The sequence below is a fragment of the Coregonus lavaretus genome (assembly GCF_964263955.1).
Source record: "Coregonus lavaretus genome assembly, chromosome: 20".
Taxonomy (NCBI): Eukaryota; Metazoa; Chordata; class Actinopteri; order Salmoniformes; family Salmonidae; genus Coregonus; species Coregonus lavaretus.
The window spans coordinates 15,727,331-15,751,350 of record NC_140007.1 but is presented as its reverse complement, the minus strand read 5'-3'; the positions used below and the strand labels follow the sequence as shown (position 1 = coordinate 15,751,350).

Here is a 24,020-nt window from a genome sequence, read left to right as displayed (position 1 = left end):
GGGCGGAGGAGAGATAGAGAAGACGAAGAAACACAGTAATTAAACATCAAACTGTGTGCAGGTGTCCAAAGGTAGGAACACACAGCCTCGGTGGGCACCTTGCTCCTCTCCTTTTGATGTTTAATTAAATAGTCGCGCGAGCTGTTTGGCTAAATATGCAAATGTCAATAAAAACGCATTATAAAACACTGTAACTCGCCACTGGCTAAAACCTGCCGAAAAGGACTGTGACAGTTTACTTTGTCGAAAATAATGAAAAAGAAAAAAAACATAACCACCCGGACATTTTGCTTGTTAATTTATGCGTGGCAAAAAGACGGGTAAACAGACTAGAAAACAATGCTAATGAGTTACACCATGATACTGTGGAGCGATGCTTCCAACGAATACAACTTAGTATTCAGATAAGCAACCCGAGTGAGACGAGATAGAGATATCTGTCTGAAAAGAACCAGAGGAGCTAGAACTTTGCTCCAGAACGTTTAGCTTGTCTATCGAAGAGAGACACTCTTCATCAGGGGTAGGCTATCTGTACTCCGCTAGGGCCATTGTGGGTACAGGTTTTTACTTTGGCCAAACAGTAACACACCCAACTCTACAAAATCGACTAATCGTAGTCATCGATCAATGCTTTGATGTGCTGAATCGTATGTGTTACTGCTTGGCTGGAGCAAAAACATGCACCCACGCCAGATGGCCTTCGCAGGGGTATGTTTGCCCACTGCTGCTCTAATTCTAAATCTACAAGTCCTTAGATCAGTGTTTCTTAATACTGGTCTTGGGGACCCAAAGGGGGGCACTTTTTTTTTTTTGCCCTAGCACTAAACACCTGATTCCACTAATCAAAGGTTTGATGAAGAGTTGATTAGTGGGATCAGGTGTGTAACGCTAGGGCAAAAACTAAAATTGGTCCCCAGGACCAGAATTAAGAAACACTGCCTTAGATTATATGAGGTTGAGAGACCTAGTCAGTAGGCACTGGCATGGCACGACTAATGTCAGTGCCCGGGTGGCAAGGGAGGGGTGGGGCATTGTGCAGGGGTTAGGAGTGTCCACATGCCGTCTGCCATGCTGGGGTAGAAGGGTACCATTATAGATTTAGGGTTGAGGGATAAGGTGGTTGGGGAATGGGAAAGGGGTTGACACAAGACAAGACAAAACACAGCACTGGGAAGAAGAGCTCCCCAACCTCACGGACGGACGCTTTCTTCCCCCCGCAAACACAGTAGGGCTGCAGGGAGGGTGCACAGAGGAGGAGAGACAGGAGCGACAGCTTGGAGTGTTGGGAGAGAGAACATACTACTCAGTTTCAGAGAGATACTGTAGATAGTGTGAGAGAGAGAGAGAGAGAGAGAGAGAGAGAGAGAGAGAGAGAGAGAGAGAGAGAGAGAGAGAGAGAGAGAGAGAGAGAGAGAGAGAGAGAGAGAGAGAGACAAGACAAGACAAGACAAGACAACCATCCCACCACCAATAGTCCAATTGGAGGAGAGTCTCTGACCCCTCCCAAGTGGTCAGTGTCCACCAGAGGGGTCAAAGGTTGTGCTGCAGCGAGCGGTGTGTCCCGAACAGCGGCAGACATCACACGGACAAAGACAGACAGACTGAGACGCACTGAAACAGAAAGAATACCTGTTTAAAAAGGAAGCCACACAGACAAAAAAGAGACAGACAGAGACAAAGACAGGCGAGCGACAAAACGTTGTGTGTGTTGTGCATAGAGAGAGTGAGAGAGAGAGAGACCCATTGAAGTGGAACACTGGCACTACCAGAGGGTAGGAGGACATGAATGAAACATGAAGGCCGTTGTGTTTCATGTGTCACATGTGATGGCGGAGCGTGACGGGGATGAGGTAGATGGGGGTGAAGGGAAACGTGGTGGTCACGGTACATTCCTGTCTGTTAGCTTTTTCCCCTCCCACCACAGACTACTGACAAGTCAAGAGACAGACAGAAAACAATCACACACACAGTACTTACACAGGACAGGAGGACGTTTCAAAAACACTGTGAGAGGAGGAGTCAACCAGAGGGAGAGAGGGAGAGAGGGAGAGAGGGAGAGAGAGAGAGGACCAAAGTCTAATACCCTTTTCCCCTCCTAGGGGTCCTGACTCACCACACGGGCCTTGCTGCTTGACAGGAATATGGGCCTTGGCATGGCACTCGGCCCGCCGGCGCTCGCAGTCGTTGATGTAGGTGCGGCCGTCCTTGCCGCACAACGGCTTGTAGGTGCCGTCGCACTGGATGGGCTGGCAGGAGCAGCGCACGCCCAGACGCTCCACCTGGCACACACCGTTGAACTTGCACTCCTCCTTGCACTCCTCTGCAAAACGAATGAGGAACATTTTAGTTATTGTTCTTGTTTCTTGTTCTTGTTTAGAATTTGTAATGTTCCTCTGTAAAGTGTGTTGAGATGTTGTGATAATGTTTTTTAAATAAAACGTGACTTGACGTGACTGAAAATAAGGCTAACGCAGCAAATCTGCTGACAAATCGAGGCAATCATCTACAAAACGTTCTCTCTAGGTCAAGGCACATTCAGAGCTTAAAATTAATTACGTTCCCGATCAGTGGATCAAATTTGTACAGTAATTCAATTCGGAGCAATTCCTCTCTTTCTCTTTCTTGTAAAGCGGTCATGCTATACTGCAACTTCATTACGGAGCTGCCTTATCTGGGTGTCGAACATTAGAGGGATGTATTGTATGATGTCATGGTACAAGACAAACCACCGTTCACGACTGAACGCAATAAAGAACCTGATTTCATGGATCTGCATTTCAAATGAAAATATTATCTCCATTTCAAAACCGTAAAAAAAAAAACATATTACTACGCCCATCCATTTTACTTCAGTAAAAGGCAGATAGAGAATAGGTTCCTTTTCACTCGATCCAGACTAACTCAACTCACAAGCATACACAGTGCTATCGCTCCTCCTGAGACATTGAAGTCCTACTCAAGCTTGACCACAAAATATTGCTAACAACAGCTAAGTCAGTGTGTTGCAGGGCAGAAAGAGAGTCTGTAATAGAATGCATCACACCATGAGCCTCTGTCTTTAACTCTACGGGGATTCGTAGATGTGTGAAGATGAGGTGAGAGGGGAAAAGCTACAGATACAGTGGTGGTGGAGGCCTATTGAAGCCCTTTTCATGCAACAGTGCAGTAAATCTGGCAGTGCAGTAAACCTGGCAGTGCAGTAAACCTGGCAGTGCAGACTTGGTGTGGCCTAAGACCTCTGTTTTAATAGCCCAGATAACCCTTTGCGAGCTCTTATCAAGCCAGCCGTCTGGTATCATGCATGTAACAACACAGCCCTGACAGAACATGGTTAGTTATCTATCCGTCAAGGCAGTGGTGTGTGTGTGTGTGTGTGTGTGTGTGTGTGTGTGTGTGTGTGTGTGTGTGTGTGTGTGTGCGTGCGTAAATATACCGACTCACCTTGTTTCTTGCAGCGGCCCGGGTGGATCTTCTTGAGTTCAATACCCTTCTGCATGCCCGTCCGCGTCATATGGCACTCGCTCTCGTAGGTCTGCCCATCGCTGGCGCACAGTGGCTCATTGACGGGTGGGCAGGACTCCGGGAGGGGGAAAGTCAGGGGCTGGTGGGTGCGCGGTTCCACCCGGCATGCAACGTTCAGGTTGTTCTCGCGGTCTTTGCATGGGTCTATGGACAGGCAAGGGAGATAGAGAGAGATAGAGAGAAAGAAAGAGAGGGAGGGAAAGAGAATGAGAGAGAATGAGAGAGAAAGAGAGCGAGAGAGGTTAGTGGTAGGACACGGTTATCCATCACCAGGGATATGCCAGAGATAGGCCTGCTATCAACAAAGGTTGCCCTGGAGAGGCTGAGTGAAAAGCCGGGAAGCCCATGGATCTGAGTGGACGACAGGCTCCAAATAGGTTATTTTTGATTGGGCCTCGTTGCACTCCTCTCTGGGGGAAGCCAGGCTGACGGCTGGCGCTGGTGGCCATATCAGCTGTAATCATAAAGGAACTGGGGAGAAGCTTATTGAAATAGGAGCCGCTAGCTGCTGCAGCTTCGTCCCATCTCTTTCCACTTCTCTTCTTCAGCGCGAGGGGACACAGAGGATTTATGTACCGCTGCATTAAAACACTGCCAGGCTGCGAGCGAGTCATTCAAAACACCACAGAGGAGGATGAGACCAATGGGTATAGAAGAAAGGGTCCGAGAGAGAAAGGGAGAAAAAGAGGGGAGAAATGGTTTCCAAGGCCATGGCTCGGAAAACAAACGGCGACAACGGAACACATAAAAGGGACAATGATGGCCCGGGCTGGGCAGGCGAGACAACAACAGGGCCAACGCCAGCAACGCCATCACCAAGGTCAGGGATTGTGTATATTAGCACAATGGAATCGCTCACACAGGAGGATATAAAACGCGGGACCGCAACCAATTTGGGGGTTTTATCGTAATGCAAAAAGCGCCCAAAGCCAGCAATGCAATGATGCCACACAAGCCCAGCCATTATCCCCTTTGCAAAAGACATTACCTCCCATTAAGACACCAGACCGGCTTCCAGGATTCCTGCCCTTCGCAGTTGAGCCCCCCCGATGAGGTATTAGACATACAGACAGACAGCAAAGGCTCTGGCTAGCCTAGCCCCAGCTGTATATTTTATTTATTTATTGACCCTTATTTTATCAGGTAAAATGACTGAAAACATATTATATTTTACAGCAATGACCTGGGGAAGAGTTACAGGGGGGGGGGGGGAGGGGATGAATGAGACAATTGGAAGCTGGAGACCAATCAATCAATCAATCAAATGTCTTTATAAAGCCCTTTTTACATCAGCAGATGTCACAAACTGCTATACAGAAACCCAGCCTAAAACCCCAAACAGCAAGCAATGCAGATGTAGAAGCACGGTGGCTAGGAAAAACTCCCTAGAAAGGCAGAAACCTAGGAAGAAACCTAGAGAGGAACCAGGCTCTGAGGGGTGGCCAGTGACCATGATGGTATGAGGGCCAGATTGGGAATTTAGCCAGGACACCGGCTTAACACCCCTACTCTTACGATAAGATCCATGGGATCTATAGTGACCACAGAGTCAGGACACCTATTTTAACGTCCTTTCTGAAAGACGGCACCCTATGCAGGGCAATGTCCCCTTCACTGCCCTGCAGCATTGGGATCTCCTTAGACCAGAGGGAAGAGTGCCCTCTAATGGACCTCCAACACCACTTTCAGCAGCATCTGGTCTCCCATCCAGGGACCGACCAGGACCGACCCTACTTAGCTTCAGAAGCGAGCCAGTTGAGACAGCCAAGGCTTGGACAGAATCACTCAGGAAGATTTAGGGTCCGCCGGACCAGCTCTCCTGAGAACCCAGCCTCCCCCTGGGGGTATGGCGACATGGAGCCTGGTCTTACCGGGCATGATATATTACAGGCATCCTCTCGAGGCCTGAGTATTCGTCTCCCTTCGCTTTTGTAGCCTCTCAGGCTGCCATCACTTTTTGGAGGCTATTTTGTCTGGCACGCTCTGTTTGGCTCTTTCCCTCTCTCCCTTACCTCATAGTCCTCAGGATAAAACAACTAAAACAAACAACTGGAGGGGGGGGGGGGGGGGGGCACAGACAAACAACCATCTTGAACTGGCCAGCTCTAAAAACAAATGTCTTTGTTTGTCAACAGTGAATAATCCACACCACAGGAAGAGTTTGCATAAAGAAAACAAGTAACAGAATGAGAAAACCAGTAACATGATGTCAGAGAGAAAGAAGACACTGAAACCCCAGAGGGAGGTGAAGAGAGAGAGCGAGAGAGAGGAGAGAGAGTGAAAGAAAAAAAGAAAGAAAGAAAGAAAGAAAGAAAGAAAGAAAGAAAGAAAGAAAGAAAGAAAGAAAGAAAGAAAGAAAGAAAGAAAGAAAGAAAGAAAGAAAGAAAGAAAGAAAGAAAGAAAGAAAGAAAGAAAGAAAGAAAGAAAGAAAGAAAGAAAGAAAGAAAGAGAGAAAGAGAGAGAGGGCAGAGGAAAAGTATATGAGGGGACTCACTGCAGGAACCCTGGCGCTGAAGGCGGACGTTCTTCTTGGTATGGCAGGCCTGCTTGTGGAGCTCACACTCGTTGCGGTAGTCCTGGCCATCGCTGCCACACATCACCTGCTCGGGCTTGCCGTCGCAGCTCAGCGGGCACATGCACTTGGCCGACAGGCCGTCCGATGACTGGATACAGGTGCTGCCGTAGCTGCAGGTCATCTCGCTGCATGGGTCCTTCAGGGCTGCAGGGAGGGAGAAGACAGAGGGATATTAGGGTTTGTGTGTATATTGCAGGATTCTGTATGGGTTATACAGGAACACTTGACTTTACTGTCACGACTAGCCTACATCATGTGAACCCTTCAACGTTGGTTGAAGATCCAACTGATTGAATTCACTTTGGTGCATTAAAGAAGGCCAGGGAAGTAGAGTTTCTACCATGTGTAACACAACAATGAAAGCAAAGTCCATAGCAGTTTAAGTACAAAATTGCCACATGCCACCTTTTTACATCAGAGTGTCAGCCTATTCGAGTGCAAATGGAAAAGGTGCCGTGGATGGGTAACTCTAGGCTGAAGAACTACTTGACAGCCCTGACTAAGGATTCACGGGCAGTCACAGCTGGCTGGCTGTACAAACAAGTTGCATTAATTTTCTGAAGGGCCAATTGAAGGACGCTTTGCATTCACAATACAATCTCAATTGCTATGCTTCAGCATGCTCTTCTACTGGCAGCTGAGCAGACCACCTGAATATTTACCTTTCTGAAAATTAAAGAGACATTTTCCCTCTAGAGAACTTTGTTTCCAACCCCTTATTAAACAGCCCTGCCACTCCGGAGTGACTTATTCTGCCGATATGAGTGGGTGGAACTTCTAATTTAGCGTCTGCAACTGGAGGTATTTTGGTATCTCATAATCTCGACAAAGGAGCGCCATCAGATTACAATCAGCGTAATTTTCCCGCTCCCCCAATACATATTTATAGCGAGCATTATAACAAACACAGAGAGCGAGACCCTGGAGGAGCTCCGACAAGCTCTGAGTCTCTCATTTCCTATGCACCGCCACATTTGGAATAATGTTTATCTGTGTCCAATATCCACCTTTTGTTATGATGCTTTGTCCATGAATTTCATTTCGGAACGGGAGCTAAGGTATATTAATCCAACAATCCTTCAGCATACTCTTTGTTTAATCTCCCCTACCCCCAAAATATTAAGTCTTACTCCTGTTTTCAGACCATGTTTGTCGCAGAAGACTGCTCCATTTCTTTAGGTTGATCTTTTATTTTTATTTTATTTATTTATTTATTTTACCTTTATTTAACTAGGCAAGTCAGTTAAGAACAAATTCTTATTTACAATGACGGCCTACATCGGCCAAACCCGGATGATGCTGGGCCAATTGTGCGCCGCCCTATGGGAGTCCCAATCACGGCCGGTTGTGATACAGCCTGGATCTTGGGGGTACGTAACTAGGTAGGTAGCACGCTGGTCGCCTTAATGAGAGTCTAGGATCTGGGAGAGACTTTGTCTGGCTACCCAGACTCCTTGCTCCGGCCAAATGCTACACCACGCCACGATGTTAGTTTCATCTCCACACTGAGTCTGGATCTCAGTACCTCCCCGACCCTTCACCGAATCCGAACATTTTCGGGACCTTCTGATTGGGTTGGGCCAGAGCCAGAACACAAGTGGGTAAAGCTGCGGTTTGAAAATTAGTCATTGGCTTTGATACTCCAATTGGTTAGAGACGATCCAATCGCTGATGACTTTGTTTTGTACAACGCCCCTCATGTCCCTCCTCACTACAAACGACTTCAATGATGGCAGTTTCAGACTAACGTACAGCGCATTCGGAAAGTATTCAGACCCCTTGACTTTCTCATTTTCTAACATTACAGCCTTATTCTAAAATGCATTAAATTGTTTTTTCCCCTCATCAATCTACACACGATACCCCATAATGACAAAGCAAAAACAGGTATTTAGGCATTTTTACACATTTATAATTTAATTTTTTTTTTAAATATAGCATTTACATAAGTATTCAGACCCTTTACTCAGTACTTTGTTGAAGGACCTTTGGCAGACATTACAGCCTCGAGTCTTCTTGGATATGACGCTACAAGCTTGGCACACCTGTATTTGGGGAGTTTCTCCCTTCTTCTCTGCAGATCCTCTCAAGCTCTGTCAGGTTGGATGGGGAGCGTCGCTGCACAGCTATTTTCAGGTCTCTCCAGAGATGTTCGATTGGGTTCAAGTCCGGGCTCTGGCTGGGCCACTCAGGGACTCAAGCCACTCCTGTTGGAAGGTGAACCTTCACCCCAGTCTGAGGTCCTGAGCGCTCTGGAGCAGGTTTTCATCAAGGGTCTCTCTGTCCTTTGCTCTGTTCATCTTTGCCTCGATCCTGACTAGTCTCCCAGTCCCTGCCGCTGAAAAACATCCCCACAGCATGATGCTGCCACCACCATGCTTCACTGTAGGGAGGGTGCCAGGTTTCCTCCAGACGTGACGCTTGGCATTCAGGCCAAAGAGTTCAATCTTGGTTTCATCAGAACAGAGAATCTTGTTTCTCATGGTCTGAGAGTTCTTTAGGTGCCTTTTGGTAAACTCCAAGCGGGCTGTCATTTGCCTTTTACTGAGGGGTGGCTTCCGTCTGGCCACTCTACCATAAAGGCCTGATTGGTGGAGTGCTGCAGAGATGGTTGTCCTTCTGGAAGGTTCTCCAAATCCCTTCTCCCCTGATTGCTCAGTTTGGCCGGGTGGCAGGCTCCAGGAAGAGTCTTGGTGGTTCCAAATGTCTTCCATTTAAGAATGATGGAGGCCACTGTGTTCTTGGGGACCTTCAATTCTGCAGAAATTATTTAGCACCCTTCCCCAGATCTGTGCCTCGACACAATCCTGTCTCGGAGCTCTACGGACAATTTCTTCGACCTCATGGCTTGGTTTTTGCTCTGACATGCACTGTCAACTGTGGGACCTTATCTAGACAGGTATGTGCCTTTCCAAATAATGTCCAATGAAATGAATTTACCACAGGTGGACTCCAATCAAGTTGTAGAAACATCTCAAGGATGATCAATGGAAACAGGATGCACCTGAGCTCAATTTCGGATCTGAATACTTATGTAAATAAGGTATTTCTGTTTTAATTTTTTTTATAGATTTGCTAAAATTTCTAAAATCCTGTTTTCGCTTTGTCATTATGGGATTTGTGTGTAGATAGAAACGTTTTTCCGAATGCACTGTATGTAGACAGAGCAGCAGAATAATTTAGTGTGAGTCGTCAGGCTAGGAGAGACTGGGGAAGAGAAGTGCTTTTGTGTGTCTTCGGATCAAAGCCTCACACATATCTCTCGCTCATTCTCAAATCTTGACACATTTCTCTTTCTGCCGCTCTCGTCTTCAAAACGCTTTAAGACACGGCTGAGTGGTGTCGCTAACGAATGTGTCTTTGTTTCAGTTCGATTTCAGTGCAATACTGCAAGTGGAGCTGGACAACTGGTGACAGTTAATATCAACCAAAAGATTAGTAAAGGTCTTCTACTGTAGATGCAGGCCCAGAACAGTGCACCATTAAACTACCACATAAAATCAATCTCGGTATTGCTCTAACCTCAGAAAGACTAGCCAAATTATTACGAGCTGAAAACATGGGTCATAAAATGGTGAATTGACTAACGAAAAGAAGACGTACAGCAAACCAAAAGGTCAGTGTAAGTAATAATAATATAGGACATTTAACAGACGCTTTTATCCAAAGTGACTAACCGTCATGCGAGCATACATTTTATGTATGGCCCTGGGAACGAGGGAAGACTTTATTTAGTATTTCATGTATAGATTATCAATACAAATTCAACTGAGGCATTGACACACCTCTGTGACTGAAACGGATACTAAGCCATTTTAAATCATTCAACCATGAAACCAATCGACACCACTACCAACTGTAGTGAAGGATTTATGCTGACATTGGTTTGCTTCCCCTTCGTCCTTATTCAATATATCCTAACAGAAGCCAAAGAACCACACTGTCTTTGATGTACCATTGTTTGTTGGGTGACACCATGGAGGATGAAAACACAATAGGAGGACATGGTTTGCCTAGCAATGGAAGCACATTGTCACTCGGGTTTATGGGCCACCGTGAAATTATACGTGTTAAGCCACCGCCTTCAGCCTGCAGCCAACGGCTCGTCCTCGCCATTTCCCAGCGTGCCTCTGTTTTCTTTGTGACAGTCAACAGAATTCTCCTCGTCTCTTCTCGAACACATTCAATAATAATAGTCTGAGGTAGTTTTTCTTTGCCATAGCAGGCACCTTGACAGGCAAGGAAGGAAGGGCAAGAAAGAACAGAGGGGGTCGCTTTGATTTGAATGCTAACGGATCCGTCCAGTTTCTGAGCATCGCACTTCGCCACTGCGGCGGCGTTAGCACAGATAAGCTTTCCCTCTCAGACTCAGACAAGGAGGCAAATTGCCTCGGCGAATGTGACCGGTGTAACAAGCAGAACGCGCCGGCAAAAAACTTCAGGGACTTCCTGCCTGCATTTTCACATTATTATCATTTGAAAGGCCGGAGAAGTAGGAAGATGAAAAGTCACCGAGCTACCTTCTAAATTAGAATCCTCCTCACTGCCAATTAGCCCGTCTCCCTGAGCCGCAAGGCGGTACTGAAGTGGTAGACACCAGCAAGGTTAGGCTTGGGATAATAACAAGAGGAATACAGGTAGTAAAGGAAAGGAATACCGCAATGCTGAAACATTCACTTTAGCTGAAGAAGAAGACATGGTAGTAGTAGTGTGGAGCAGGAGGAGAACACAACCCTGCACTACAAAAACCCTAACAGAGAATATATAGTATAAAACAGGCAGAGAGGAGAGGATGGCCAACAAAGAGAGGAGGGTGTGAGTTATCTCACAGGCAGGGAGGCAGGCAGTCTTTGCGGGCCTTTATGTGTGTGTGCCTTGCTTCTCCCTGTGACACAGTGTTTTGAACTGGGTTTATTAACGCTTCATTAGGATTGGGGAGCTGTCAGCCAGTGCAGTGTGGGGGTGACAGCTCTGCTTGGCGGGACGCGGCCCAGATACGTGTGGCGGAACAGGCTTCCCTGTCGTGGTGGTGGTGATAGTTGTAGGGGAAAGGAGGGGGATTTGGCTAATCAATATTATAATTTTTTTTATTAATTTTTTTCACCTTTATTTAAGCAGGTAAGACAGTTGAGAACAAGTTCTCATTTACAACTGCGACCTGGCCAAGATAAAGCAAAGCAGTGCGATAAAAACAACAAACACAGAGTTACATATGGAATAAACAAAACGTACAGTCAATAACACAATAGAAAATCTATATACAGTGTGTGCAAATGTAGTAACTTATGGAGGTAAGGCAATAAATAGGCCATAGTGCAAAATAATTACAATTTAGTATTAACACTGGAGTGATAGATGTGCAGAAGATGATGTGCAAATAGAGATACTGGGGTGCAAATGAGCAAAAAAAAAAATGTAAATAACAATATGGGGATGAGGTAGTTGAGTGGGCTAATTACAGATGGGCTGTGTACAGGTGCAGTGATCGGTAAGATGCTCTGACAACTGATGCTTAAAGATAGTGCGGGAGATTTTTGCAGTTCGTTCCAGTCATTTGCAGCAGAGAACTGGAAGGAATGGCGGCCAAAGGAGGTGTTGGCTTTGGGGAACCAGTGAGATATAACTGCTGGAACGCATACTACGGGTGGGTGTTGCTATGGTGACCAATGAGCTAAGATAAGGCGGGGATTTATAGATGACCTGGAGCCAGTGGGTTTGGCGACGAATATGTAGTGAGGGCCAGCCAACGAGAGCGTACAGGTCACAATGGTGGGTAGTATATGGGGCTTTGGTGACAAAACGGATGGCACTGTGATAGACTACATCCAATTTGCTGAGTAGAGTGTTGGAAGCTATTTTGTAAATGACATCGCCGAAGTCAAGCATCGGTAGGATAGTCAGTTTTACAAGGGCATGTTTAGCAGCATGAGTGAAGGAGGCTTTGTTACGAAATAGGAAGCCGATTCTAGATTTCACTTTGGATTGGAGATGCTTAATGTGAGTCTGGAAGGAGAGTTTACGGTCTAACCAGACACCTAGGTATTTGTAGTATTCTAAGTCAGACCCGCCGAGAGTAGTGATTCTAGTCGGGTGGGCGGGTGCAAGCAGCGTTTGATTGAAGAGCATGCATTTAGTTTTACTAGCGTTTAAGAGCAGTTGGAGGCCACGGAAGGAGTGTTGTCTGGCATTGAAGCTTGTTTGGAGGTTTGTTAACACAGTGTCCAATGAAGGGCCAGATGTATACAAAATGGTGTCGTCTGCGTAGAGGTGGATCTGAGAGTCACCAGCAGCAAGAGCGACATCATTGATATACACAGAGAATAGAGTCGGCCCGAGAATTGAACCCTGTGGCACCCCCATAGAGACTGCCAGAGGTCCAGACAACAGGCCCTCCGATTTGACACATTGAACTCTATCTGAGAAGTAGTTGGTTAACCAGGCGAGGCAGTCATTTGAGAAACCAAGGCTATTTAGTCTGCCAATAAGAATGAGTCAAAAGCCTTGGCCAGGTCGATAAAGACGGCTGCACAGTACTGTCTTTTATCGATCGCGGTTATTATATCGTTTAGGACCTTGAGCGTGGCTGAGGTGCACCCATGACCAGCTCGGAAACCAGATCGCATAGCGGAGAAGGTATGGTGGGATTCGAAATGGTCGGTGATCTGTTTGTTAACTTGGCTTTCAAATACTTTCGAAAGGCAGGGCAGGATGGATATAGGTCTGTAACAGTTTGGATCTAGAGTGTCACCCCCTTTGAAGAGGGGGATGACCGCGGCAGCTTCCAATCTCTGGGGATCTCAGACGATAGGAAAGAGAGGTTGAACAGGCTAGTAATAGGGGTTGCGACAATTTCGGCGGCTAATTTTTAGAAAGAAAGCATTGTCTAGCACAGCTGATTTGCAGAATCCTCTAATGTATTATCCTTTAATGTATATATAATGTGTATATATAACCCCAAGCAGGAGAGGAGCTAGACAAAGAGAAAGAAAGATAAGAGAGAGAGCAAGTGATGGAGACAGACAGAGAGAGGTAGAGACAATGGAGAAAAAAGCCCCCCCTACCCAGCACATCCACTCGGCCACCCTACCACAGACACATGGAGCAGACCAACCACAAAGCATCGCCCCTCGCCTCCATCTCGCCCTCACGTCCTCCCTGTACCGCTGCAGTCCGCCCAATAGCTGGGAGATGATTTGCCCGTTTGATGTAGTTCTTCAAAGAGCTTATTTGACTGCAGCTGTCTCTCTCTTTTACATGCTTTAGTGTTACCCTTGAGTCTGGAAAATCAGCCACAAAATCTTCACTATACAGAGGGACTCCTGTTTGCACTCAAAGGCTGGGGTTTTGGGCAATCTTCTCCTGCCTGTTGACAGAAGAGTCTCCACGCTTGTATGGATATTTGTGGTTGGGGGGTGGGATGCTCCTTTAAGAAAGATAGGCAGATTATTTCTTCCCTTTACATGGGAAGACCAGACAGGATTAAAATGTCTGGATTTGTCTTTATGTGAGGATGGGGTGGGGTTCTGAGGTTCACCATTGGTATCTGTAACACTCCAGATATGTTCTCTTCTAGAGAGTAGATAGGCTAACTGCTAACTGGTAATTGCGGGGCATTGAAGCTCCATTGTATCATCATTTAGCATTAGACATTTTTAACTGAGATGATGACCCAAAACAATGGGCAGTAATGTGTGCTGGAGAGTTCAATGCGCTGAACTGGCATATGGTATTAAGGGGTTTTAATGAGTAACAGTCACTGTGAACAATATGCTACAAGTTTTTGAACATTTTTAAAAGTTAAAGTCGAATAATTGTAGGTCTCTGACTCACACATACACATTCACGCATGTTTTTTGCATGCACAGACACCCTAAAAGTAATGTTGTTGAAGGCTAATAACTCTAGTCTCTGTCACACACACACACACACGCAGCAGATAAACCTCTTAAATCTACACTCACTTCAGCCCTGTAATATAGTGCCTTTTCAACATGACAAGAATTCTATCAGCCGTAGTTTTTATAAGCCACTTCATTTTGTGACCAGACAGAGGAGGGGAGCGAGGAGATAGCGGTGAATACATCATAAAACCCGGTGTGGCAAAAAATGATCAGGTAAACAGGAAGCCCGAGTTCCTATAATGGCGGGCCTAATAAATGCAAATAAGTGTTGATATCTGTCTCCATCTCTATCCATTATGGTCTGGTTATTGCTTGAACTGTAAACAGAGGAGGGGACAGACACAGCATACTAAGGGGATTGCGGGGACTTTGTGTATTTTGAGGACTCAAGCTTCCAGTGCTATTACAGGTTGGGGAGAAGGTGGTTTTAGGAGGCGAGGGAGACGGATCAGGAGCGTTTTGGTCTCTGTCTCGCCTAAGACTACTGCATGCAAGGAGCTGGGAGTGTGGCTATCTCACAGACAGTATTAACCTGACAGAGAAAGGGGGAGGAGGAGGAGGAGGAGTGGGGGAGGCAGAGGGGGAGATTACTGTGAGGAGGATGAGGGGATTGCTAGAAAGAGGAGATGAGGATGAAATACAGATAGAGAGAGAGGGAGGAACAAATGAGAGAGAGGACAAATGAGAGGGAGAGTAAGGAGTGAGGAAAGTTTTAAGGACAAAGAGAGAGAGTTACAAAGAGGTGGTTGGGGATAAGAAATAGTATCCTCCAACCACTATGCTTCCACATCTCACTAGCAGGAAGGAGGAAGAGAGAGAGAGAGAAAGAGAAAGATGGAGAGAGAAATACATAGATAGAAAGAGGTGAGGATGGGTTACCATCATTACCCTACCGGCATCCATTATCCTATCAATCAACCCTAACCCATACGCATGGCATAGGAGATGATTATGACTACCCCCTTATAATTATGGGCATTTTACTGATTCCTGCTTTGTCTCGACGCCCACACACACTCCCAGACAAGCACGTTCACACCCAAACCGTGCCACAAACAAATAGGATTGTTTTCACTATTGTCACTATTGTAATTTCCTCCTGATATAAAGTGTACCATTGACTCCCAGCTTTTCTTTCTATATCCAATGTTATTTTTCGCATTGCGTAAGAAAAACAACAAACCAACCTCAATAGATTATTCAGAGGAGCAGAATGCATAAATACATAAAGTAAAACATGTAAAACGAAGCTTCTGTCTGTCATTAGGAGTGTGAGTGTGTGTGTGTGTGTGTGTGTGTGTGTGTGTGTGTGTGTGTGTGTGTGTGTGTGTGTGTGTGTGTGTGTGTGTGTGTGTGTGTGTTGGTTAGTGGGTTATTAATGCGTGAGCTGGTACTATAATCTGTTATCTCTCCAGAGCATGAAGCCCAGGTCCTCGCCAGGTGACGGGAGAAAGAGAGAAAGAGACAGGGATTTGTTTAACAAGTATCACAAGGCTCAGTACTGGAGGATGAGCGGGAGAAGGAGGCGAATGAGGCGATAGGATTCAAGACACTACCATTATCATCTGGAGCATGAGGAGGAGAAATGAAGGCTGATTCCTTGTGTTGGTGGGGGATTGTGTGGTAGTGGGCATTTGTGGGCCTGTGTGTGTGTGCCTGTGTGTATGGATGTGTTTAACTATACTTGTGGGGACCAGAAGTCCCCACAATAATATAAAACGAACAAAACTTCGACCAACTGGGGATATTTTGTTAACATCCCCACAAGGACAAATGCTATTTCTAGGGGGTTTAGAGTTAAGGTTAGTGTTAGGTTTAGAATTTGGTATATGGTTAGGGCTAGGAGCTAGAGTTAGTTTTAGGGTAAGGGTTAAGAGCTAGGGTTAGGTTTAGGGTTAGGTTAAGGTTAGGTTTTGGGGTTAAGGTCAGGGTAAGGGATTAGGGGTTAGGGAAAATAAGATTTTGAATGGAACAGAATTGTGTGTCCCCAAAAGGTTAGTTATACAAGACTGTGTGTGTGTGTGCATGTGTGCTTGTATGTCTGTGAGAGAGCCTGTTTGTTTAGCATATGAGTGTGCGTGTGTAGGGTCAAAAAAACATATTTTGGGTCAATACTGAACACAAGTGAGACCCTGCAGGGGAATTAGATCTTATTTATTCTGACGCCCTCTAACCCTCACCTCTAACCCTCACATTGCATTTCAGAGAGACAGAGAACAGAGAGAGAGGGAGCGAAACAGGGAGAGAGAGAAAGAAGGAGAGATGGAGAGAGAGAGAGAGAGAGAGAGAGAGATAGAGAGAGAGAGAGAGAGAGAGAGAGAGAGAGAGAGAGAGAGAGAGAGGAGAGAGAGAGAGAGAGAGAGATAGAGAGAGAGAGAGAGAGAGAGACCCCACACAGCCCCAGGACAACAACAACAACAACACAACTAGACCCAACCAAATCATGAGAAAACAAAAAGAGAATTACTTGACACATTGGAAAGAACAAACAAAAAAACAGAGCAAACTAGAATGCTATTTGGCCCTAAACAGAGAGTACACAGTGGCAGAATACCTGACCACTGTGACTGACCCAAACTTAAGGAAAGCTTTGACTATGTACAGACTTAGTGAGCATAGCCTTGCTATTGAGAAAGGCCGCCGTAGGCAGACCTGGCTCTCAAGAGAAGACAGGCTATGTGCACACTGCCCACAAAATGAGGTAGAAACTGAGCTGCACTTCCTAACCTCCTGCCAAATGTATGACCATATTAGAGACACATATTTCCCTCAGATTACAGCGATCCACAAAGAATTCGAAAACAAACCCAATTTTGATAAACTCCCTTATCTACTGGGTGAAAAACCACAGTGTGCCATCACAGCTGCAAGATTTGTGACCTGTTGCCACAAGAAAAGGGCAACCAGTGAAGAACAAACACCATTGTAAATACAACCCATATTTATGTTTATTTATTTTCCCATTTGGACTTTAACTATTTGCACATTGTTACAACACTGTATATATACATACTATGACATTTGAAATGTCTTTATTCTTTTGAAACTTCTGAGTGTAATGTTTACTGTTAATATTTATTGTTTATTTCACTTTTGTTTACTATCTACTTCACTTGCTTTGGCAATGTTAACACACGTTTCCCATGCCAATAAAGCCCTTAAACTGAATTGAAATTGAAATTGAATTGAGAGAGAGAGAGAGGGAGAGAGAGAGAGAAAGTGTAGTCAGTGGATCACATCATAGCAGCTACAGTAGGGGAGCAGAGCAGAAACCCTACTGATGAGGTCAGCAACCAGGTACACAGGCTGAATGACACCTCACGGAGATGACCTACACCCAATTCAATGAGAGAGAGAGAGTGAGAGAGGGGGATGGGGTGGAGACAGAGGGAATTCAAAATCTACATTATAACCTATCCTATGACAGTTCCTGAGCCAAGCCAATGTGTAGCAGCAGTAATGCCATGTTTTCACATTTGAGCTGCAACCTATCCACAATATGACAACATATGTCCATTTAAATGTTATGATCTAAAAATACTAAAGGGGGGGAAAAAACATTGATTGACGGCCATTTTCCAGACATATTTGTGGAGAGAGTCTCTAGCGGTCTCTAAGCCGTCTCTATGGGGAAGCTAGATGATGAGTGTAGTTAGAGTTAGACAGAGAGCCTCTAGTAGGTTGAGAAGACAGGTGAACACAGTGTCGCTGGCACCTCCATGCTGGGAGAGAGAAAACTCATTTACACCAGGTCTCACCACACTCCACCGCAGTCGCTGCCTGCTGCCGAACTCTATCGCCATGGCGATTTCGCCAGGGGGAGGCGCACGCATGTCGCCAGAGTAACGAACGACCTGTCAGCTAACAGGAGGGAAAGGGGGAGAGGTGGAGGAAGTTCGCTAGCTTCTCCTTCGTTTCAGGGGCTATGGAGTCCAAGGCTTCTTCCCAGAGCTTTATAAGACTGCCACGGATAAATCAGTCTTTCTACGCCCCTAACACCTTAACGACCTCCTAACTAGCACTGGCCATCACAAAAGTGCAGCCGGAGTAAAACTGTCGGATTTGAATTGTAGTCCGCACAGCAACTGGGCCTGGGAGAAAAGTATCAGGTTTAGGTGTCTGGGAACGCTTTACTCCACACAAGGCTGGTAGAAAAAAATAACTATCCAACAGACTACAGTTTCAAATAACATCCATTCAATCTGCTCGTGTTGCTTAGGAAGTCTGCAATTTGTCTTCTATGGAAGACCATGGAAGAGAACATTCTGTATTGAGGGGATTGTGTATTGTGGGGTCTTTCTTCCTTTTGAGGACTGTGGTCTACAGACTTCCTTTTCAAATAACATCCTCACAAACTGTTCCTCCTGTCTCTTTAAATGTCTTTGCGATATGTCTTCTATGGAAGACCATAGACTAGAGTAGAACATTCTGCATTGACTCTGAGGGGATTGTGAATTGTGGGGACTTTCTGCCTTGTGAGGAATGTAGCTCCTCTTCAAGCCTCCAGTTCTTTACAGTTTGGAGAGAGAGATTTACATTGTCTTCCATTTCAGAACCAGACTCAGAAAGTGGTTGCCACCAGATTGCTTGAGGCGCAGTACAATATCCCGCTTTGCAATTGGATACCTGTCAAAGGCACCAGACCCAAAGAGAAGCAAACCAACCGTTTCCTTGGTATTGAAGAATGTGGTTTTAACAGTCAATAAGAGGGAAAGAACACAACACATCGATTTCCACATTAACACATTTAATACTTTATACTGACAGACAACGGACGTTGCTTCCTCGGTTGCACTAGCAAAGACAGACCACAGGGAAGCCAGCAAACAGGCAAGCAGACAGACAGACAGGCAGGCAGACAGAGTTCTCTTTGGACCGACTACCTTGGACCAACTGTGGAGTGAAATTGAGGAGTGGGGGTCAGGGGGTTTGAAGGGAGGTGTGAGGTAGATACGGCCAGAGTTAGACACACAGCGTACTGAGGCGGTCTTTCTTCATGGCTGGAGGGAGTGAAGTGGTGTCTGTTAGCGCTGGAGAGATAAGACAGGGAGGCCTTTCAAACAGCCAGTCGGGCATGCTGTCCTCCAGTTACCACAGAGAAAGGGAGAGAGAGGAATAGGAGAAACAGGGAGGGGAGAAAAACAGAGTGGCAGAGAGAAAGGTAGGAGATGGAGAGAGAAATACAGTGAAGGGGAGAGGGAAAGAGGGAGGGATAAAGGGAAGGTGATAGAAAGAGGGAAGAGGAAGAAAGAAGTACAGCAGGGGTATGAAAGAGGAGAGGAAGAGAAAGAATGAGAGTCTGAGTCTAGTCTATCAATGGAGCGTGAGGCAGGGCATGCTCCCGGGCCTCTCTCTACACACACACACACACAAAATCGATCTTCCCCATCGATCTGTGCCCACTTTCTCCCCTTTGCACCACTACCCTCCTCCCCCCTAAAAAAACTCCACGTTCCACAAGACTGGGCTCTCCGGAATGAGTTCTGAAGCACAGGCGCTCGCTGAGCTCCCCTCTCCTCCCCGCTGCATCGAACCGCACGGGTTGGGAGACCGAGTGTTTACCCCTCTCTCTGTGTCAACTCCAAGTTCAATATTAGGAGAGCTAACGCGGCTCTTCATGTTCTACTGAACGGTAACCCTGGTTAAGTGCCGGCTGCCTTCTGTCCTCCCCCCCACCCCTCTTTCTATGGCTTTTTCTATGGCTCTTCCCTAAAAAACACAGTTATCTCACACTTCAGGGCCAATTTAAACAGATTTAAACAGAGCAGAGCTCCCTTTAAAAAAAATCAGTATCAGTAGACGATAGACGCTGCACTAGTGAACTAACCCACAGAAATGTGGCCCCGCTCCCAAATTACCCATTTTATATCCATTTTATATAAAGTGGGAATTAATGAGTTGCTTAGGCTGGAATGTCCATAAAGGTCTGTGCCGGCTGAGTTATGTCCATATTACAGTACAAAAACCCACTAAACTGTTCAGAGGTAGAGTACTCATGCATTAAGTGGCCATGTATTGACTTGGTATCTGGAGTGGCCAGAGGCACGATCCAGGCCGTTATCTTACATTACAACTTGAAAACTGGCTTTGCTTTAATCTGGCACTACATTAATCATTATGCATTATCCAAGCACCTTGTCCATTCAACTAGGAGGGCCACCTTAACATGTCATGGAGAAAAAAACTTTTAGTGCTTATGCCGACTTTATGATTGCCCTATGAAGCCTTTATAAGTTGTAGTTTGATTAAAGTTAGAAAAATATTAACAAATACAATAAAATACTTATAAAACGTATACCTTCCCATTCACTCGCCCCCTCCAGCAGATCTCTCCATCACCCCAGACAACAACATAATACCAGCCAGTGTGACCTGCCTGGACCCTGCCTGGACCTTCTGTGCTGAATTTATTGAAGGAAGAAATAGAATCTGTCATCCAGTTTTCCCTGACCCTGCTTCTCGTCCTCCCATGGCAAGACTGTCAGTCTATTCTCTCCTTTTTTGCTCTCTCAATGCGCAATTTATTCTCCTTCAAGCTCCATTGTTTCAGCGCTTCGTCTATTTTTAGCAGCTGCTCACTTAATGTCGACAAATGTGTTTTGATATGAAAATAATGATTGTGATATTTGTAGCGGAACTGTCAAATGGAACAAGCTCTTTTATATTCAGAAGTACAGTGTTTGTCATTTGGCAATTCTACTGCTGTCCAGCATTTCTTATTGTAGGCTTTGAATATATCTTGAAGTGACTCTAGACAGGAGCATTGGATGAATTAAAGGAAGTAGCCATATAGATTTGAATAGTAGGATTTCTCCCCACAACTAAATAAGCTTTCATCCTTGATAGCCTCATATTCCCAATTACTGTGTACATATACGCTTTGCCTATGCTAAAGCAAACGATAAGACTGTATTCTCACTACTAGAGATGCTCTCAAGGTTTTGGTGTATACACGTTGTATATCCGGTGAATATGCGGTGTATACACGTATAGATTGCATTTGGATTACTGTTACAGTGCTATTTGGGTTGTTCATTGGATTCATTGCGACATTTCTTGATTTCTTGTTCTGTTTTTATTTTTTTTATTTTTTGTGTACTTGTTTGACATTTTATTGCATTGTTATGAGCTAGTAACATAAGCATTTCACTGTACGTTCTATAACATCTGCTGAACTGTGTACACGACCAATAAACTTTGATTTGATTTGAATGACCTCTCTCTCCCTCTCCCATTCGCTCTCCCTTCCATTTCTCTCCCCCTCCCTTCTCTCTCCCAAACCATTTCTCTCCCATCCCTCTCTCTCCCATTTCTTTCTCTCCCATCTCTCTCTCCCTTCCATCTCTCTCTTCCATCTCTCTCTTCCCTCTCTCTCTCTCTCTCTCTCTCTCTCTCTCTCTCCCCTTTCCCTCTCTCTCTCCCTTCCCTCTCTCTCCCTTCCCTTTCCCTCTCTCTCTCCCTTCCCTCTATCTCTCTCCTTTCCCTCTATCTCTCCCCTCTCTCTCCCTTCCCTCTATCCCTTCCCTCTCTCTCCCCCTTCCCTTCCCTCTCTCTCTCCGTTCCACTCTCTCCCTTCCCTCTCTCTCTCTCCCTTCCCCCTCTCTCTCTCCCTTCCCTTCCCTCTCTCCCTTCCCTCTCTCTCTCCCTTCCCCCTCTCTCCCTTCCCCCTCTCTCTCCCTTCCCCCTCTCTCTCTCCCTTCCCTCTCTCTCTCTCTCCCTTCCCCCTCTCCCTTCCCCTCTCTCTCCCTTTCCTCTCTCTCTCCCTTTCCTCTCTCTCTCCCTTTCCTCTCTCTCTCTCCCTTCCCCCTCTCTCTCTCCCTTCCCCCTCTCTCTCCCTTCCCCCTCTCTCTCCCTTCCCCCTCTCTCTCTCCCTTCCCTCTCTCTCTCTCCCTTTCCTCTCTCTCTCCCTTCCCTCTCTCTCTCTCCCTTCCCTTTCCTCTCTCTCTTTCCTCTCTCTCTCTCCCTTTCATCTCTCTCTCTCCCTTCCCCTCTCTCTCACCCTTCCCTCTCATCTCTCTCTCTCCCTTCCCCTCTCTCTCACCCTTGCCTCTATCTCTCTCCCCTCTCTTTCCATTCCCTCTATCCCTTCCCTCTCGCTCTCTCCCTTTCCTCTCTCTCTCTCCCCCACCAACTCTCTGGCAAGCCCTCTAGTCACACAGGCCCTGCTATTAGCCAGCCCCAGTCAGCAAAGCAATCCGCCAATGGATTAGCATTGTAACGATGGCACATGAGAAAAAACCTAGACAGAAAGCCCATTGTGGTGTATTGTGTTCTGCTGGCTTTCAGCCCTGCGAACCCCTACTCGAGTGGCTGGGGCTGCTATGCTAACGAGTGATGATGATGAGACACATATGCTTCAATGGAGACTGCTGTTATTACACATTGGCTCGGGAACATGGGAGACAGACAGGGTGTGCGTTGAGGTGTTTGGTCGTCAGGCGCCTGGTACAGTGCCTTCAGAAAGTATTCACGCCCCTTGACTTTTTCCACATTTTGTTGTGTTACAGCCTGAATATAAAATTGAGATTTTGTGTCACTGGCCTACACTTAATACCCCATAATGTCAAAGTGGAATTACGTTTATAGAAAATTGTACTAATTAATAAAAAATGAAAAGCTGAAATGTCTTGAGTCAAAAAGTATTCAACCCCTTTTTTATGGCAAGCCTAAATAAGTTCAGGAGTAAACATTTGCTTAACAAGTCACATAATAAGTTGCATGGACTCACTCTGTGTGCAATAATAGTGTTTAACATGATTTTTGAACGACTACCTCATCTCTGTACCCCACACATACAATTATCTGTAAGGTCCTTCAATTGAGCAGTGAATTTTAAACACATATTTAACCACAAAGACCAGGGAGGTTTTCCAATGCCTTGCAAAGAAGGGCACCGATTGGTAGATGGGTAAAAAAAAAAAAAAAGCAGACACTGAATATCCCTTTGAGCATGGTGATGTTATTAATTACTTTGGATGGTGTATCAATACACCCAGTCACTACAAAGACGCAGGCGTCCTTCCTAACTCAGTTGTCGGAGAGGGAAACCTGTCGTTGAATATTCTAATCAAGTGAGAGAGTCTTTGTCATTTCTTCAAACAATCATCGTTATTTCATATCGATTTAATTATTGCAATAATGAAGCTGGTCTTTCACCATGAGGCCAATGGTGACAACAGTTACAGAGTTTATTGGCTGTGATAGGAGAAAACTGAGGATGGAACACTGTAGTTACTCCACAATACTAACCTAAATGACAGAGTGAAAAGAAGGAAGCCTGTACAGAATACAAAATACAAATATTCCAAAACATGCATTCTGTTTGCAATAAGGCACTAAAGTAAAACATATATTAACTTTATGTCCTGAATTCAAAGCATTATCCTTGAGGCAAATCCAACACAACACATCACTGAGTACCACTCTTCATATTTTCAAGCATGGTGGTGGCTGCATCATGTTATGGGTATGCTTGTCATCGGCAAGGCCTAAGGAGTTTTTTTTAGGATAAAAATAAACGGAATAGAGCTAAGCACAGGCAAAATCCTTGAGGTAAACCTGGTCCAGTCTGCTTTCCAACAGACACTGGGAGACAAATTCACCTTTCAGCAGGACAATAACCTAAAACTCAAGGTCAAATAGACTGGAGTTGCTTACCAAGACGACCAAGTTACAGTTTTGACTTAAATCGGCTTGAAAATCTATGGCAAGACTTCAAATGGGCTGTCTAGCAATGATCAACAACCAACTTGACAGAACTTGAAGAAATTAACTTGTTAAAGAATAATGTGCAAATATTGTACAATCCAGGTGTGCAAAGCTCTTAAAGACTTACCCAGAAAGGCTCACAGCTGTAATCGCTGCCAAAGGTGATTCTAACATGTATTGACTCAGGGGTGTGAATACTTATGTAAATGAGATATTTCTGTATTTAATTTTCAATAGATTTGCCAAAATTTCTAAAAACATGTTTTCACTTTGTCATTATGGAGTATTGTGTGAAGATGGGTGAATTATAATTG

General features: G+C 45.4%; 1 protein-coding gene across 1 annotated transcript in view; it reads right to left on the bottom strand.

Annotated features, from left to right (window-relative positions):
- LOC311148223 (agrin-like) overlaps positions 1–24,020 on the bottom strand; it is a 175,812-nt gene that overhangs the window by 90,528 nt on the left and 61,264 nt on the right. The window contains exons 4-6 of the mRNA XM_084185112.1: positions 6,017–6,241; positions 3,442–3,666; positions 2,114–2,320 (exon numbers count right to left, since the gene is read on the bottom strand). Of these exons, the coding sequence (XP_084041238.1) occupies positions 2,114–2,320; positions 3,442–3,666; positions 6,017–6,241 (657 nt within the window). The remainder of the gene's footprint in view (positions 1–2,113; positions 2,321–3,441; positions 3,667–6,016; positions 6,242–24,020) is intronic.